This window comes from Sciurus carolinensis, chromosome 4 (assembly GCF_902686445.1).
Source record: "Sciurus carolinensis chromosome 4, mSciCar1.2, whole genome shotgun sequence".
Taxonomy (NCBI): domain Eukaryota; kingdom Metazoa; phylum Chordata; class Mammalia; order Rodentia; family Sciuridae; genus Sciurus; species Sciurus carolinensis.
In genome coordinates, this window is record NC_062216.1 from 75514923 (window position 1) to 75533915 (window position 18993).

The following is an 18993-nucleotide window of genomic DNA, read 5'->3' on the forward strand; positions in this document are numbered from 1 at the left end:
ATACTTGGGAATCAATCTCACAAAAGAGGTGAAAGACCTCTACAATGAGAACTACAGAACACTAAAGAAAGAAATTAAAGAAAACCTTAGAAGATGGAAAGATCTCCGATGTTCTTGGATAGGCAGAATTAATATTGTCAAAATGGCCATACTACCTAAAGTGCTATACAGATTCAATGCAATTCCAATTAAAATCCCAATGACGTACCTTACAGAAATAGACCAAGCAATTATGAAATTCATCTGGAAGAAAAAAAAAACCCAGAATAGCTAAAGCAATCCTCAGTAGAAAGAGCGAGCAGGGGGTATTGCAATACCAGATCTTCAACTCTATTACAAAGCAATAGTAACAAAAATGGCATGGTATTGGTACCAAAATAGACAGGTAGGTCAATGGTACAGAACAGAGGACATGGACACAAACCCAAATAAATATAATTTTCTCATACTAGACAAAGGGGCCAAAAATATGCAATGGAGAAAAGATAGCCTCTTCAACAAATGGTGCTGGGAAAACTGGAAAACCATATGCCACAGAATGAAATTAAACCCATATCTCTCACCATGCACAAAACTCAACTCAAAATGGATCAAGGTCCTCAGAATCAGACCAGAGACTCTTCATGTTATAGAAGAAAAAGTAGGTCCAAATCTTCAACTTGTTGGCTTAGGATCAGACTTCCTTAACAGGATTCCCATAGAACAAGAAATAAAAGCAAGAATCAATAACTGGGATAGATGCAAACTAAAAAGCTTTCTCTCAGCAAAGGAAAGTATCAGTAATGTGAAGAGAGAGCCTACAGAGTGGGAGAATATCTTTTCCACTCATACTTCAGATAGAGCACTAATCTCCAGAATCTATAAAGAACTCAAAAAACTCAACACCAAGACTACAAATAATCCAATCAACAAATGGGCAAAGGAAATGAACAGACACTTCACAGAAGAAGATGTACAAGCAATCAACAGATATATGAAAAAATGTTCAACATCTCTAGTAATAAGAGAAATGCAAATCAGAACTACCCTAAGATTCCATCTCACCCCAATTAGAATGGCGATTATCAAGAACACAAGCAACAACAGGTGTTGGTGAGGATGTGGGGAAAAAGGTACACTCATACATTGCTGGTGGGATTGCAAATTAGTGTAGCCACTCTGGAAAGCAATATGGAGATTCCTCAGAAAGCTTGGAATGGAACCATTTGACCCAGCTATCCCACTCCTTGGCCTATACCCAAAGGACTTAAAATCAGCATAATATAGAGATACAGCCACATCAATGTTCATTGCTGCTCAATTCACCATAGCCCTATTGTGGAACCAACCTAGATGTCCTTCAATTGATGAATGGATAAAAAAAACCGTAGCATATATATACAATGGAATATTACTCAGCCATAAAGAATGATAAAATTATGGCATTTGCAGGCAAATGGATGAAATTGGAGAATATCATGCTAAGTGAGATAAGCCAATCTCAAAAAACTAAAGGACAAATGATCTCACTGATAAGTGGATGAGGACGTATAATGGGGGGTGGGAGTGGTTAGCATTAGGGTTAGGGTTAGGTTTAGGGTTAGGGTTAAGGAGGGTGGTAAGAATGGAAGAAGGAAGGACTGTATAGAGGGAAAAGAGGGGTGGGAAGGGTGGGGGGCAGGGAAGAAAGAAAAAGAATGAATCAAACAACATTACCCTATGTAAATTTATGATTACACAAATGGTATGCCTTTACTCCATATACAAACAGGAAACAACATGTATCCCATTTGTTTACAATAAAATAAATAAATAAATAAATAAATAAATAAATAAATAAATAAATAAAAAGAAAAGTAGAACAGTAGTACACCATGTCCCTGAAACACCCTTTTCTATTCCCAAGAGACCAGTCAAATTAAGGGAACAGTATGAATGGTCCTCGACTAGAATGTTCAGGTAAATTCTGTCTTGTAGGTCACTGAGTCTCCTTTTCATGTATGTTGCACATTTGAGGGGCAGCTTAGCATAGAGTGTCAGAACTTCAGTAAGGTGATAAGAAGGTCCATTTGGTGGGTGTGGTTGGCTGGCCTTAAGCGTGAACACTCAATTAGAAAAGGGCTTTGGCGCAGGGGACAGGGGATTGGATTAAGGAGTAAGGGATATATCAGGTAGAAAAGAGTGTCTTAGGGAAGGATCCCACAAAAGATTAGAGACTGGTCACATCCAGAGTAAAATCAAGTAAGCCAAAAAATAAGTGAAAAGTTAAATAAACACAAGTGTCTTTCTGTCACTGGTATGTGAAAGAAAAGTGGAAATTGAGAAAATGAAAATGAAATCTGAAGTATTGGATTAGAATCAGAGGTATTACTTGTGGATTTAGGGTTTTTTGTATGTTTTGATATAACAATAAATGTAGAAATACAAGGGAAACAAATTAGAGGTGAGAGAGAGGGAGAGATGTGAAAGGAGGAAGATAGACATAAGAGAAAAAACAAGTTAGTTAGGGGTGATTAAAGGAAGGGAAATCATTTGGGGAGATCTGAGGGAAAGAACCTGGGCGTGAACTGAGAGCAGCCCTGTGGAACGGTCCTACAGGAAAGATTTAGTTTTTGGACAGTTTTCATTTGGGCCCTTGGAGAAAATGATCAGATTTGGCACTCAATTTAAGTTCATCCTCTTCTATATGTGATTCCATTTAATTTTCCCAACTGTTAAGTATAGTCACATGTAGCTTCCAGAGCTGTTTGTTGAGATGATGTGTGGGATAAAGCGAGAGATAATTGTGGAATAAAAGACGGCCTCCTCTTGTATTTTGGCTTTCAGGCATTCTGGAGGTGACCAGTAGCAAAATGAATGAAGATTCATGATGGAGCTGATATGAACAGCAGGGAAAAGTAGAGAGCACAGAGGAGCACCTTCAGAAGTAATGAGATCCTCGCTGCCTGGTGAGCAATCACGCTCACCACTGACCTGGAAACTCCTGAGCCCCATAACAATTGTATATCCTTCACATATAAATACACAAAAATGTCTGTACCTGTATTTCCTGGACTGAAATACTATAATACTGAGTTTTCCCCTCACAATTGACAAAATAATAATTTTAAGAAAATTGTTTCTTTTGATTTGGTGCTTTTATCTGAATGAAATTTGTCCCCACTGACCCCCTCACCCTTGGGGGTGACTAATCACAGGGTTTTGTGTATCTTAGGCAAAAATACTGTTGCATGAAACTATACCCCCAGTCCAGAAAGCGGTTTCTAACCATGAAATAGTGACTAAAAAAGACTGACTTTATCTTAAAAATATGAAACATGGATATAAAGATTTATCTGCTATAGCATACTTCAAGTTGGGCACAATCTGAAATATTATTTAAATATGTAATAAAAAATAAATCATAATAAAGAATATTAATAAAGAAATTATGGTGAAAAAATGTTCACAATACAGTAAAAAAATAGTAAATCAGAAATCAGCAAATACTTGTGTCAATCAAATGGAAAAATGTGCATATTATGTTGTACACAGTTCAAAAATTGCTGAAAGGACTTGGGTCAAAATATTAACAACTGTTATTCTCAAAGGTAGAAATTTGTACCTTTGTGTGTTTTATAAAGTTTTTATAATAAACATCATTTATTTTTTCTTATTCCAATTTTCAGTTCTTTCAATTAGTGATTGTGCTTTTTGGAAGAAAATTAAAAACTAGAAGAGGAGGGTGTTAGCTTTTTGTTCACTGTGACCAAAATACCTGGTCAGGGTTCTTCAGAGAAACATAACCAATAGAATCTATATAAAATATGGATATTTCCTTTCAAGTAATTGACTCATGCAACAGTGGAGGTGGAGACTTGAAAAGCCCAAAATTTGACTGGGTAAACCAGCTGACTCAGGCAAGAGTGTCAGTTTGAGGCCAAAGGCAGTTTGCTGTGGGACCTGGAAGAGCAAGTATTGCAGATGAAGTCTAAAGGCAATGGGCTGGAGAATTCCCTCTTGCTCAGGGGAGGACATTCTTTTGTTCTGTTTGGATGTCCAACTGATAAGATGAGGTCCACTCATATTTAGGGGGCAATCTTCACTCAAAGTCGTCCACCAATTAAAACGTAAACCTCATCCAGAAACATCCTCAAAGCAATACCCAGAGTGCTTGATCAAAATAGTATATAAAATGAACCACCCCGAATATCTACCTAATTTGAGAGGCTGACGTATATGATATTTGTCTCTTCTATTTTTTGAAAAATAATCAAACCCAGTACCTCACTTGTGCTAGGCAAGTGCTCTATCACTGAGCCATAATCCCAGCCGCTGCCTCTTCTATCTTATTTACTAATTTATTCAATAATTTATATCTGCATGTACCCATGGATATTTATTTTATATTTTGAACCGTATTCCAATACTTTTTTATTTATCTTGTTTTTCTAGCATAGGCACTGGGAGGCACTTCATTTATTTTGTGCCTAGTGTTTGGTTGTTTTCCTGTTTCTTTGTTTTTGATTTTTAGTATGTTTCCATTGTGGTTGGAGGGCACTATGTGATTTCAATGATGGTAAATTTGTGGAGGTTTGTTTTATATCTCAGTATGTGGTCTATCTTGGTATATGTTCCATGGGCATTTGTAAAGAATGGGTATGGTTGTTGAGTGAACTGTTCTAAACATGTTTATTAGAATCTTTTGGCTTATGAAGTGTTTGAGTTTTTTCTTCAGTATTCTTGCTGATATTTGGCAAGTACAGTGTGTCTGCCTATAATGTATTTTTTGTTTTCACTCTGCACTTACATAAGTTCATATGTTTTACATCTCTATTGTTTGGTATTACACATTAGGATCATGATATGGGGTTCTACTTATATTTTTATGTCTATTTCATCTGTTTTTCAGTTGGCAATTTCTATTATTTTTTTTCTGCCAATTCACTGATTTCTCTGTTCCCTTCTCCATTCTGAGGTTGATCTCATCCATAAGCTTTTTAAAAGATTGTTGGGTTTTTTAATGATAATATTTCCATTTTGTTTTTACATCTTCAGTTTCTTTGCTGAGTCTATTTTTTTCTTTCATTTCAAGAATGTTTCTACATTCTTGTTAAAACATTTGCTTTATGGCAGCTTTGAAATCTTTTGTCAGATAATTCTAACATTTTTGTTATCTTGATTTTTGGCATCTGTTGATAATCTTATTTTTCAACCAAATTTGAGAACTGCCTGGTCCTTGGTATGATGAACTATTTTCTGTTGAAACTTGGACATTTTTGTATTGAGGTTTTGGAGTCTGTGTCTTATTTAAACATATTTTAGCTGGCTTTTACTGATGCCACTCCAGCAGGAGAAAGGGACACTGACATGTTACTGCCTGGTAGATCCAGACTGGGTTCTTTAACATCTGAGGGGATGGAACTCCTTGCTACATCTGCATGAAGATGGGAGTTACAGTGTTTGTGTGGTCTCCATTGGCCCTTAATTTTAATAATATACACACTTTAAAAAGAGATTTTCTTACGTTGCATTTATATGACCTTCTTCCTGATAAAGGAAAAGTCTGGAGCTGTTACCCAAAGGATTGGAAGTCATTTAGTTCCAGCTGCTACTTTATTTCTACTGATGCAAAATCTTGGAATGAGAGTCAGGAGAACTGCTCTAGAATGGAGGCTCATCTGGTGGTGATCAACAGCAAGGAAGAGCAGGTACTTTCTAGGAGACAATGGAGTCATGAGCCTGTCTGATTTTTAGTACATCTCTTTTGCTAAAAGAAGGTGGCTTTTATTGTTCTGGGTATTGGTGCTGTGGCAGAAGGCTTTCAATAAAATAGGAAAGGTTCGTTCAGACTTTCCATTCATTCCACACCTTGTTCCTTCTTCAGTGTAACTAAACTACTCCCCCCAAAATTGTGGCATTCAAAATGTAAGACCTGGGGGTTTAGTGGAAGGATAAATATATCTTTACCTGAAAGATCAGTTTATTACTTTAATATATAAATGTTTTTATGAATTATTAACTGCTTAAGAGAAAGGAGTATTAATTTGAATTGGAAAATAAAGTTAAGTCATGAAGGTCACAGTAAACAATCAGGAATGAATATAAAGAATCTTTGAAATTATGAAGGGAAATGATAAGATTTGAAAAAAAATTTCTTGCGCACGGCATTGAAGAATGCCCTATCTTAGTGAAAAAAAAAAAGGAGAATTGAGTCTAAGATGAAAATTCATTATGATCATGGGTAGGAACTGCTTTCATATGTAATGAAAATCAGGATCATAAGTGTTGTCTTTGATCTTGCCCTGCTCGGCCAAAGAAGTCCTGCCCTTGTAGGGAGCCCCCCTGTGACTATTCCTGGATCCTCTTTCTTTTCCCTCTCTTTTCTGTTTTACCATGAAGAACTCAGTTGAAATATTACACCATACCCATAAACAGGTACAATTTCTACATGTTATTAAAAACACTTGAAAAATGTTAAAGGCGATGGGAATCTTAACTACTCTGATTTGATTATTACACACTGTACACATGGATCAACTTATCACCCTGTACTCCATAAATCTGTTATATATACACACACATACATACATATATATATTTATTAAGCACACGAAGCAAATCTTTTAACGTACTTTAGCACCTTTTGCTTAAAACTTCTGCTATCATTCCAACTGAAATTCTGAAACTTCTGCCATAAATCCTAATGTTTTTGGTGCTAACACTTGACCTCTCTGTATATAAAAAAGTAACTTATTCCAGCCCCCAGCAGAGGAAGCTGGTCCCAGCGAGTCCCCGGACAAGGATGGAGGTGGGCAGAGGTCACTAGGCGAGGCTGGGTCATATCCTTCTTGAACTCTCTGGATCTCAACCGGGCTGCAGAACCTGGCAGGTTGTCCTGGTCAATGATCATCACACTATGAGCGAGTTCAGTCATCTTCCTTCCCACCGCCCCGCATCTCCTTGCAGCAGCTTAGCTTTCGGTGAGCAAACTCCCCGCCCAGAGATGGCCGCGCCTGGGAGGCCACACCCCCATCACAAGACAGCCCTGTGGCTGTGCTGGCGCTGCGCTGGGTGCACCATAGCGTTCTGTCGCCCGTTCTGTCGCCAGGCCTCAGACCTGCACCAGAGCCATTAGGCCGCCAGGCCGCAGGGCCCTCCAGCCACCGAGAGCGTACCCCCAAAATCTGTAATTAAAATACATTTTAAAAAATCCAAACTTCTAAAAACAACAACAAAATGAACTTAGTTTTGTTGAGTACTCTAAAGGCTATAATCTCATTGTCTTTTTTTACCCTTAGGATTTCATCATCCTGAATCTGCAAACAGATGCTGTTTATTATGTGGGACTTTCAGATCTAGAGGGTCAGAGACATTGGCAGTGGGTGGACGGGACACCGTACAATCCAAGTGCCACGTGAGTACAGAATTAGATAAAGGCAAGGTCCTGGATCATGCAGGGAATGTAGGTGTTCCAGCATCAGTTATGAGACTAAAACAGCTCACTCTTCTCCTGACTGAGAACACAGGGTGAAGAAGTTCTATTGTTTTATTTAATCATCACAAGAACCTTATGAAACACGTGTTATTATTTTTTCCACTATAGAGATGAGGCAAATTGAGGTGGAGGATAAAGATAGTTCAGCTAAAGTTACCCAACAATTGTCCTCAAATCCAGTGTGTTCTGCATTGGTTTTAACTCTCCATTTATATTTCTATGATAAAATTCTTTTTGATTAAGATCATAACTGATTAAGGTTTAATATTTGTCATAAAAAGCAGGAATCCTAAATTCTGGTACTCATAATATCTCATAATTTATGTAATTTAAAAAAACTCTTTTAAGTCCTTCAGCATATTATCACCTTTGATCATCATATCTATTTTGTGAAACATATAGCACTGTAGTCTCCAATTATTAGGGAACTAGAATTGAGAATTGAGGAAATTAAATCATTTGTCCAAGTAAACAGGAATAAGTAGAAGATTTAGAGATTTTAACTAGTTCTTCAAACACCCAAATCATTCCATTAAAAGGGAAAAAATTATATTGATACTTAGGACCATGGTGACATCTCTTCGTTATATAAGAAAACCCTATGCATTGACAGTCTTCTGGCAACAGGACCTATGGATGCACAAATTGAAGAGAACCTCTGGGATATTTTTTGGGAGGATGTTTAAAGCATTAAGGTATGAGAATACTTAATCATGTGGGCTCAGTTTTCAAGGGGAATACCAGAGGAGCTGGTGGAAGAGAAACTGCATGAGAAGTGGGAAAGGGTTGTTTGGGGTATCTGACCCTGATTTCCACCAAATTCTACCCTAGTCTCTGGTCCTTTTACTTTTACTGTCTCTCTTTTCAAAGTATTGTTGGAAAAAATCCTCTCATCTTTTTTCTCCTTTTCAGATTCTGGCATTTAGGTGAGCCCAGTCACAGTCAAGAGCAAAGTGTTACACTAACTTTTCGTTCAAGTACAAGATGGGGCTGGAATGATGTGGGTTGTCATCATGATTCCAGGTCAGTTTGTGAGATGATGACGATCTACTTATGAATCCAACATTCTCAATGGACACGTGGTTGAATGGGCATCCATTATTCTAGAGATAGCTAGTAAATTCTTTATGTATAAGAGATTGCATAGGTGTGTAGTCAACTATTACACTTATGAGAAAATTTTCCACATATTTACTCATTGTTTCACTTATTTCCTCATTCATGAAGTATTTACTGAGAATTTTGAAAGTGCCAGAAACTATCCTGGAGGCCCCTTTTGGAACACACAGACCTCTCTGCAGATTTCTTTCTGATCGTTAAGGATTTATTTGTTGATATATGGTATAGTTCCTCTACCTGTGTTCTTTCCCATCTTTGGTTGCATTCATGTTTAATTGGCAAATAAAATCATATATATTTTAGATAAAATGTGATGATTTGAGGTACTTATATACTGTGAAATGATTACAACATGGTGTTTGCTAACACATATGTTACCTAACATAGTTACCATTTTGTGTGTGTGTGTACAGTGAGAACATTTAAGAGGTGTCAGGAATATTCCAGATATACAATACTATATTGTTAACTGTAGGCACTGGACTGTGTGTTATATCCTCAGAACTCATTTACCTTTTAGTTGAAAGTTTGTACCCTTTGATGGACATCTCCTTATTTCCCCCCACCTCCAGCCCCTTGCATCCACCATTCTGCTATTTCTATGAGACTGATGTTTTCAGTTTTTGCATGTAAGTGGGCTCATACAGTATTTGTCATTCTCTGTATGACTTATTTCATGTAGACTAGTATTAAGAAAGGATACATGAAAGGATATCCTTTTTTGCAGTGGAATAATATTCCTGTGTGTGTGTGTACGTGTGTGTGTGTGTGTGTGTAGTATATTTTCTTCATCCATCCACACACTTAAGTGGAACACTTATGTGGTTGTTTCCATGTTTCCAGTATTTTGTAAATAATGCTGCAATGGAATATAGGAGTTCAGTTGTCTCTAGTGATTTTATCATTTTTTTTTAATATATACCCCAAAGTGGGATTGCTGGATCACATGGCGATTCTATTGTTAGTTTTTTCAGTGGCCTCCTTACTGTTATTCATAATGGTGTAACGTTAATGTTACATGTGTTTGCAGCTGCTGAATTTGGCAGGTACGATCTAATAGAAAACAAAGATAGTTTTTATGAAATAGTGTTTATTTTAATGACAATATAAAGGCAAAAGTGAAAGCAAATTGTGAAAGGCAGGAGAGAAAGAGAAGAGAATATATCATCAGATGGGGATGGGGTCGGGAAGCACCAACACCTGAAGTCATGTAGCTGGGGAGTCCTAGGGCAGCTTTTTAGGGTCAGACTGGGAAGTCCTGGGCAGTGTCCTCTCCATGGGTAAGACTCCAAAGTCTTATTCCCAGTAGGGCCCTTTAAATACAAGTTAGAACAAAGAAGGTTCCCTTCTAATAACCTCTGTGACCTAGTGATCCCCTCAAGGATACTTCATTCCCCCCAAGGACTGGCCAGATCCCTGAACAGAGGGAATGTTAGCCTTGAGAAGAGTGACCCACAGAAAAGCCAACATTCTTTATTCTGTCAAGGATGTGTTAAAGGTCATGGCAGGCACATGGACAGGAAAGATCTGTCATATTTTCCTTAGCTCTTTAAACGGCTGTACCAATTTACCCTCCCTCCAATGGTGCAAAAGGGTTCCCTTTTATTCATACCATTACCAACTTGTCACCCTATATCTTTTTGATAATAGTTCTAACAAATGCGAGGTGATAATTCCTTGTGTTTGCTAGGCTTGGATGTGATTTGTCTTCACAAATACATGTATTGGAGGCTTGGTCTTTGATGGTAGAACTTTAAGAATTGGGGCCTGACATGGTGGCCCATGCCTGTAATCCCAGTGACTTGGGAGGCTGAGACAGGAGGATCTTAAGTTTGAGGCCAGCCTTAGTAAGATAGCAAGACCCTGATTAAAAATTTAAAAAACAAAACAAAATAAAATAAGACTGGGGATGTAGCCCAGTGGTTAGAGTGGCCCTGGGTTAAATCCCCATTATCACCCCTACAGAAAAAAAAAAAAAATTGGTGCCAAGTGGAAGGTTGTTAGGTCATTGAGAAGACTGTCTGAAAGGATTTAAGTAGTTTTTGTGGGACTGAGTTGGGTCTTATTTACTTTCTTTTATCAGTGTTTGATAGGTTTTGTTGTATAGATCCTTTGCTTCTTTGTTTAAATTTATTTCTAAGCATTCTATTCTGTTTGATAATCTTGGAAATGAGATTGTTTTCTTTATTTTTCTGAGAGCTTGTTGTTATTGTGTATTGTATAGTTTGGATGAATTGTCCCCCAAAGACCTCTGTGTAAATGAAGAAGGTGGAATGCTCAGATTATGATAGCTGTAATATAATGAGTGCTTTAATCCATATGATGGATTAATAACATGAATGGACTAACTGGATGGTAACTGTAGGCAGGTGGGGTATGGCTGGAGGAGGTAGGTTAATGGCACAGTGCCTTTGGGATTTATGTTTCCTCCCTGGTTTTTCCTCCTCCTCTTCCTCTTCCTTCCCCTCCTCCTCTCGCTCTTCCTCCTCTTTCTCTTGCTCCCCTCCTCTTGTCCTCCTCCTCCTCCTTCTTCTCCTTTCCCTTCTTTTTCCCCTCCTGCTTGCCCCTGTACTTCTGGGTTTCCAAGAGGTGAGCAACTGTTCTTCACCATATCCTTCCATCAAGATGCTCTGCCTCAACTCAACCCAGAGCAATGGAGTTACCAGAGCATGGATTGAATTTCTGAAATTGTAAACCCAAATAAACTTTTTCCCCTCTAAGTTGTTATCGTCAGATATTTTGTTCACAGCAATGCAAAGTCGATTAGCACATGTAGAAACACAAATGGCTATTTTGTTCTTTTCTATGAGTTCCTTATGTTATAATTAATAATTATAATTATTATTGTGGAGTTCACGTTTACATATTCATAATTGTACATAATATAATTTGCTCCATTTTAATCCCCAGTACTACTACCTTCCTTCCCCCCTTCTTTCCCCTCATCCTCTTTTTCTTCTCTACTGGTCTTCCTTCTATTAATTTATTTTTAAATTTGGTGCATTGTAGTTATACATAAAAGTGGATTCATTGTAATATATATATATATATATACATGCACATAATTTTGACAGTTCCTCCACTTTTCTATCGCTCCTCCTTCCCCCTTATTTCCCCTCTTATTTTCATGAGGTTCCCTTGGAATTAAGGAACCAAGATTCTGTAAAATAATGAACCATATTCAGTCACTTTGCATCTCTAAAAATATTAGTAGCAATTTAAAAAGTGAAAGTAGACTCACTTTACCGTCAGTCAATAAAATGCAAAATTAAAGTGTATTTTTACATTTTTAAATTCATATTCTTGCATAGTAGGAGTATTATATGTGATCGTCTGTTTGTGTTTTTGTTTTGTTTGCTGTGCTAGGGATTGAACCCAGGGCTTGGCACATGCTAGTCAAGCATTCTATCACAGCTACATACCCATTCCCTGTATGTAGTTGTTTTATTGTTTTTTTTGTTTTTTTTTTTTTTCCCAGTATGTAGTTTTTAAGTAAATAAGTGTTCAATATAAATGTGGATATACTATTTACTATCAACATGTGCAAAAATATTGTTTTGACATTTCTATTCTTTTTTTTTTTTTTTTTTTTTTTTTTTTGGTACTGGGGATTGAACTCGGTGGCACTGGACCCCTGAGCCACATCCTCAGCCCTTTTTTGTATTTTATTTAGAGACAGTCTCACTGAGTTGCTTAGCACGTTGCTTTTGCTGAGGCTGGCTTTGAATTTACAATCCTCCTGCCTCAGCGCTAGAGCTGCTGGGATTACAGGCGTGTGCCACAGCGCCTGGCTTAACATTGCTATTCTTGAATTGAAACTTGAAATGCTTGATTTTAATATTTAGATAAAAATTTTCTTTCAGGTAAAATACAGAGATATGTGTCAAAAGGGCTGGGGATATAGTTCAGTTGGTAGAGCGCTTGCCTTGCGAGCACGAGTCCCTGGGTTCAGTCCCCAGCACTGCCAAAAAAAAAAAAAAGTGTGTCTAAGTGTTGGTTTATTTGGCAAATGAGTCTATGAATGAAAGTATCTTAGTATTTCAGGCTCCATGTTCATCTTTATAGTTGCTATTAAAAACAAGAAAAACGGTGCAGTGACACAGGCCTGTAATCCAGCTGCTTGGGAGACTGAGGCAGGAGGATTTTGAGTTCAAAGTCAGCCTCAGCAATTTAACAAGGCTCTAAGCCACTTAGCGAGTCTCTAAGCAACTTAGCAAGAACTTGTCTCTAAATAAAATATAAAATGGGACACATCACCCCCTTGGTTCAATCCCTTGTACCAAAAAAAACCAAAACCCAAAGAAAAAAACAAGTAAACTATAAGACAATAAATCTACAAACATTTTTAACTGTTTTGGCCAATCTGCCATTTAATAAATGGAAGAGGCACAAGAAATTCTGGGGTGTGTCCAATACTGAGAAAAATATGTTTGTACACTGAAATTATAGGTGATCAACCTGAATGATTTTTCTGAATGTCGAAATCTGCTGACACCTGACAACCCTTCAGGGCCCATTTGATCTTCATTTTGTTTAGATAATCTTAGTACTGAATGTTAGTAGTTTTTTCTTTGCCTACATGGAAATCAATAGTGCACACTTATTGGGGATAAACACAGTGACCCAAGAAGACATAATAAGACACAATCCAAATGTGTTAAACCAATTGTTCATATGAGGGTTTGAGAAATATTATGTACACACAATGAAGTGGTTTGTAGCAGTTAAAAATATTGCAAATGAGATTTTATGAGGAAGCAGTGTTGAAGATTGTGGTTCATGTTTGTCCATACCTTATTCCTCAGAAACCAAAAGTTCAATGTTGTTCAATGTCACTTTCCTTTGTGAAGCCCAGGTGACCTAAGTTGCCAATCTCACATTCAGCTTTGTGGGTAGTGATTAATTCAAGTCAGTGGAAACAATCACAGTAGTGGCTGGTGTAGGAACAGCATGAATTGCAAATCCTGACAAGAAATTGCTTCTTCCTGTTCTCAATGGAATCAGGGAATGAAATCTCCCTCTCTTAATGAACATGACCAGAGAAATGTGTAGTCCTGCTCACTACTGATAGTCTTTCTGTAACCATGAGGGAAACTAGTCTTAGAATGATAGAAACACTGAATGGCAAAGTCATGGAAAAGACCTGGTTTATTAAATGCTTCGTTCAGTCACTGAATTGACTATTACTAAAGCACAGTTGATTCTTAATTTTTTATTGTGAAGACTAACAAATTTTCTAGTTATTTTTCTGATTGAATTTTGATAGATATAACGAAGTATATTACTTTTAACTGTTAAATTTCATTGAGTGAAATGTAGAAAATTTATTATATAATTGTCAAACATTTGAAGCAAGCAACATGTATCCCAATGGAATAATAAATCAGTGTGGTACATTATACAGTGAAATATTTTATGCAATAAGATTTTTTTTTTTTTTTTGTGGTTTTGGGGATTGAACCCAAGGCCTTGTGCTTGCAAGGCAAGTACTCTACCAACTGAACTATATCCCCAGCCCTCTTTGAGGTGTATTTTATATGCAGTAACATACACATAATTTCAGAGTATAGTTCAATGCTTTTGAAAAAATCTATGCAAACTTGTAACTATCATGCTAATTTATAATAACATTTCTATCATTGCATAATGTTCTTGGGGTTTCTACCCTATGAAAGCAATGGTTTGATTTGTGTCAGCTCTAAAATTCCATATAAATCCAATAGTAAAGTATGAACTTTTGTTTCTATCTTCCTTTTCTCAATGTGTGTGAGATTCACCCAAGTTGCTTTATTGTATTTTTCTTAGTGATACATTTAATTTTATTGTGAAATCGTATTCCCTTGTAACTTGATTTATTTACCCACTTTCTTGTTGGTAACCTTTGAATTCTTTCTAGGTTTTAGCTGTTTGAATAAAACTGCTATAAACATTATTTTATGTGCTTTTTTGTGGAATCATTTATTTTTTTTCACTCTAACTCGAAGTGGAATGTGTCCACAGTATTCATAGACGATAGTTTTACTGCCCTAAAAATCCTGTTTGCCACCTATTTATTCTTTTCCCCTCTCTCTCAAGCCCTGGTGACCACTGATCTCATTTTAGTTTCTATGGTTTCACCTTTTCTAGATTATCATATAGTCAGAATTTTACAGGACACAGAATTTTTTCAGATTGACTTCTTTCACTTAGTAATAGGCATTTAAAGTTCTTCCTTATTTTTTTTTCCCTGTGGCATGATGGCTCATTTCTTTTTATTGCAGAAAATATTTCACTGTATAATATACCACACTGATCTATTATTCCATTGGGATACATGTTGCTTACTTCAAGTTTGATAATTATATAATAAATTATCTACAAATACTGGTATAGCTTTTCATATGGACATTTATTCAGTTTTGGGGGTGATCTGATTTAGATATGAGGTGTCTCCCAAAAGCTCATGTTTGAGGCAATGCAAGAAGGTTTAGAGGTGAAATGATTGGGTTATGAGAGTCTTAACCTAATCAGCGCATTAATCCCCTGATTGGGATTAACTGGGTGGTAATTATAGGCAGGTAGGGTTTGACTGGAAGAGGTGGGTCCCTGAAGGTGTACCTTTGGGATTTATATTTTGTCCTTGTTGAGTGGAACTCTCCCTCTGCTTCCTGGTACCATGTTTCCAGCTGCTTTCCTGGCCACATTCTATTTATTCTTTTCCCCTCTCTCTTAAGCCCTGGTGACCACTGATCTTGTTTTAGTTTCTATGGTTTCACCTTTTCTAGGTTGTCTGAAACTGTGAGTCCCTAAATAGACTTTTTCTCCATAAAACTGTTTTGTCAGTTCTTTTGGTCACATCAGCGAAAAAACTTACTAAAATATTTGTTAAGTACCTAGGAATGTGCTTGACTTGGATGCTAAGGTAACATTTAGCTTTGTGGGGAACTGCCAAGTTGTTTTCCAAAGTGTATCATTTTGCATCCTGACTAGCAATGAAGAGAATGTTCCTTTTATTACATATTCTTGCCAAAATTGGGTATTGTCAGTGTTTTGTATTTTATTCATTCTAATATGTCTGCTATGGTATCTCATTTAAATTTGCAATTCTTTAATGATATGTGGTATTGAAATTTTTTTCATATGCAAATTTGCCATTTCACATGTCTGCTTTGGTAAGGTGTCCAGATCTTTTGGTCACTTTTTAATTGGGTTGTTTGCTTTCTTTTTTGTTGAATTCTAAGAAAGTGTTCTTTTTATATTTTGTGTATAAGTTATATAGCAGGTATGTGATTTACAAATATTTGCAAATCAAACATTTTCTTCTAGCCTGTGTCTTATAATTTCATTCTCTTGACATTGTCTTTTTAGAACAGAGGTTTTTAATTTTTCTGGATTACAACTTATCAATTTTTTTATGGAACATACTTTTGGTGTTGAACCTAAAAACTCACTGCTAAACCCAAGGCCACCTCAATTTTTTCCTCTGTCATATCCCAGGAGTTTTCCCCTTGTTTCATCTAAGCCATTATTCCATTTTGAGTTAATTTTTTGAAGATATGATATTCATTTTTTAAAATATAGACTTCCAGTTGTTCTAGCACCACCTTTGTTGTAAAAATCTATCATTTCTCCATTGGATTGCCTTTTCTCCCTTGTTGACAATCAGTTGTATTTGTTTCCAGACTCTATTCTGTTCCCTTAATCTATTTGTCTTTTAGGAATTCCACATTGTCTTGATTACTATAGTAAGACTGACAATGTCAGTTTTCCAACTTTGTGTTGTCTGTACAAATTTTGGAATCCATTTATCAATATCCAAAAGAGTAGTTTGCTGGGGTTTTGGTTGAGATTGTACAGAACACATAGATCAAGTTGAAAAATAAAACTGGTGTCTTAACAATATTTAGAATTCATTTTCATGAACATGGAATATCTTCCTGTTTATTTATTTGAGGGTTCATTAAAGTTTTGTGTTTTTTTCTCCATGTAAAGCTTATATATATTCTGTTACATTTATGTCTAATTAATCTTGTTTGATATGTGTAATGTTGTGGTTTTTTTCCTTTTTTTTCCCCTTTCTTTTTAAATTGACAGATAAGACTGTATGTACTTCTTATGTTCAACATGTTCTGAAGTATATATACACTGTGGGATAATTAAGTCTAGATAATTAACTGGTAGCTTATCATTGCTGTGACCAAAATAACTAACAAGAACAACTTAGAGGAGTAAAAGTTTGTTTTGGGCTCACAGTTTTAAAGGTTCAGTCTATGGTTGATTGACTCCCTGGCCCTGGGCCCAGGGTGACTGCAGAATATCATGGTGAAGTGGTGTGGTGAAGGAAGGTTTCTCAGCTCCTGGCAACTAGGAATCAGAAAAAGAAGAGAGGGAAGAGAGAGGAGAAAAAGAAGAGAGAGAGGAGAGAGAGAAAGAGAGAAACTCAATAATCCATTCAAATTAATCCACTGATTAGGTTACAGTTGCCATAATATAATCATTTCACCTCTTAATATTGGTCCATTGCCTAACATTAGCTTTTAAAGGGGATGCCTAATATCCTAACCATAGAATTCCTTTCCTACCCCCAAAACTCATGTCCATATCTCAATGCAAAATGCATTCAGTTCATCCCCAAGAGTCCCCATAATCTTAACAGTTTCAGCATTACCCAAAAGTACAGGTGCAGTCTTTGAGACTCAAGATAAACTCTTGGCTGTGGCCCCTGTAAGAATCAAAAGCAATTCATTTATATCCAATATACAAAGAAATAGAGTAAATATTCTCCTCCCAACAGGAAGAAATAGGGACAAGGACCTTGCTAGGTGGGACCAAAGCAAGACCAGAATGCAGCAGGGCAAAGTCCTGTGGCTCTAGCGAGTCTGTAAGCAACCTACTGAGACCCTTTATCAAAATAAAAAATAAAAAAATATTTGGGGATGTAGCTTAGTGGTTAAACACCCTTGGATTTAATCCCTGGTACCAAAAAAAAAAAAAAAAAAAAAAAAAAAAAAAAATTCCTGTAGTTCCATGTCTAGCTTCTGGATACATGGTGGCAAGATATGATATCTAAAGGGCTTGGGCAGCCCTGCCCCTATGGTCTTGCTTGTCACAGCCAACATGACCTCACTCTTTGGCTGATTTTGTATCCAGCATCTTCCCTTAGTAGATTTTCCATGTTCCTGTCATCTTTTAGTTCCGAGCTTTGGCAGCTTTCTTTTCACAACTTCATGCACTGCCCTCTCAGGGACTACCTGAAGGGATCCAACTCTGCTACGCTTTGCCTGGTCTCACAGGACCTCCTTTGAAATCTCAGTGGAAGCCTCCATGATCCCTTTACTCTTGCATCTGCATTCTTGTTGATGTCATCAAGGTTTTCTAAGATGAAGTAGTAGCTGGGTTCCCTTGGACTATGGCTGCAGTGGCCTCTGAGTGCCTAGATAACTAAGCATGGTGAAATCATATCCTGGAGAAACAACTTTCTAGACACTCCTGTGTGAGCAGTGCACCCCAAGGTCTCATTTCTACAGCCTTGAACCTGTCATGGCTTTAATTTTGCTGATTCCTGAGATGCTCTTTCCTAAATCATCTTTCCTATTGTCTTTGTGCAAAGGATTTAGTTTCTTTTTAGTGCCACCAATCTCTTCAGCAACCACATCTTCCTTGGCTTGAAATTTACAGTCATTTCTCTGGCCAAATTTCCAGTTTTTAAAATCCTTTTGATCTGATTTATGCTCCTGATTATCAGAGTAAACTCGAACTTGACTACCCATGTTACCACCTGAATGTTGTGCTTACTTGAAATTTTCTCCATCAGATTAATTTGTCCATCACTTTAAATTCAGTTTCACAGAAAGTCTTAGGACATTGATAAAATGTACGCAAGTTTTTTTATTTCCAGAATGTAACCTGAATGGTTCCTATTTCAATTCCCAGTGAAGTTCTCATTCCCCACTGAAACTTTATGCACATAATCTTTATTGTCTACAATCTTTTTAAATTTGGTACCAAGGATTAAACCCAGTGCCACTTACCCACTGAGACACATCCTCAACCCTTTTTTGTATTTTATTTAGAGACAGGGTCTCACTGAGTTGCTTAAGATCTTGCTAAGTTGTTGAGGCTGGCTTTGAACTTGTGATCCTCTTGCCTCAGTCTCCCAAGCTGTTGAGATTACAGGCATGTGCCAATGTGTCCAGCTGTTTTTACTGTATACATTCAAATTGGCATTCTTATCTTCTGAATATTCACTAGAATCAATCATTGATTCTAACTCTTAACATTCTAAACCTTCTCCCACCTGCATCTTCAAACTTTTCCCAAATCCTCCCCCAAAAAAATTTCAAAGGCTTGTGAACCACATGTCGGGTACGTCACAGCAGTTGCCCCATTTCTTAGTACCAATTTCTGTGTTAGTGACCAAAATACCTGAAACAAAACTT

At 36.9% G+C, this 18993-nt stretch overlaps 1 protein-coding gene across 1 annotated transcript; it reads left to right on the forward strand.

The window, feature by feature from the left end:
• The first annotated feature begins 1910 nt into the window (after nt 1-1910).
• LOC124982770 (C-type lectin domain family 4 member A-like) lies at nt 1911-17882 on the forward strand. Its single transcript, XM_047549699.1, has 6 exons — nt 1911-1938; nt 5518-5669; nt 7260-7375; nt 8020-8151; nt 8369-8456; nt 17748-17882. The coding sequence occupies exons 1-6, from the start codon at nt 1911-1913 to the stop codon at nt 17880-17882; spliced, it is 651 nt and encodes a 216-aa protein (XP_047405655.1).
• The last annotated feature ends 1111 nt before the right edge of the window (nt 17883-18993 follow it).

Excerpts from the sequence above, each read along its gene's own strand:
- LOC124982770 (XM_047549699.1), top strand. The coding sequence starts at position 1,911 with ATGAATGGTCCTCGACTAGAATGTTCAG. Across the intron at positions 5,670-7,259 it reads TCAACAGCAAGGAAGAGCAG|GATTTCATCATCCTGAATCT; the intron begins GTACTTTCTAGG and ends TTTTACCCTTAG. Across the intron at positions 8,152-8,368 it reads AGGATGTTTAAAGCATTAAG|ATTCTGGCATTTAGGTGAGC; the intron begins GTATGAGAATAC and ends TCTCCTTTTCAG.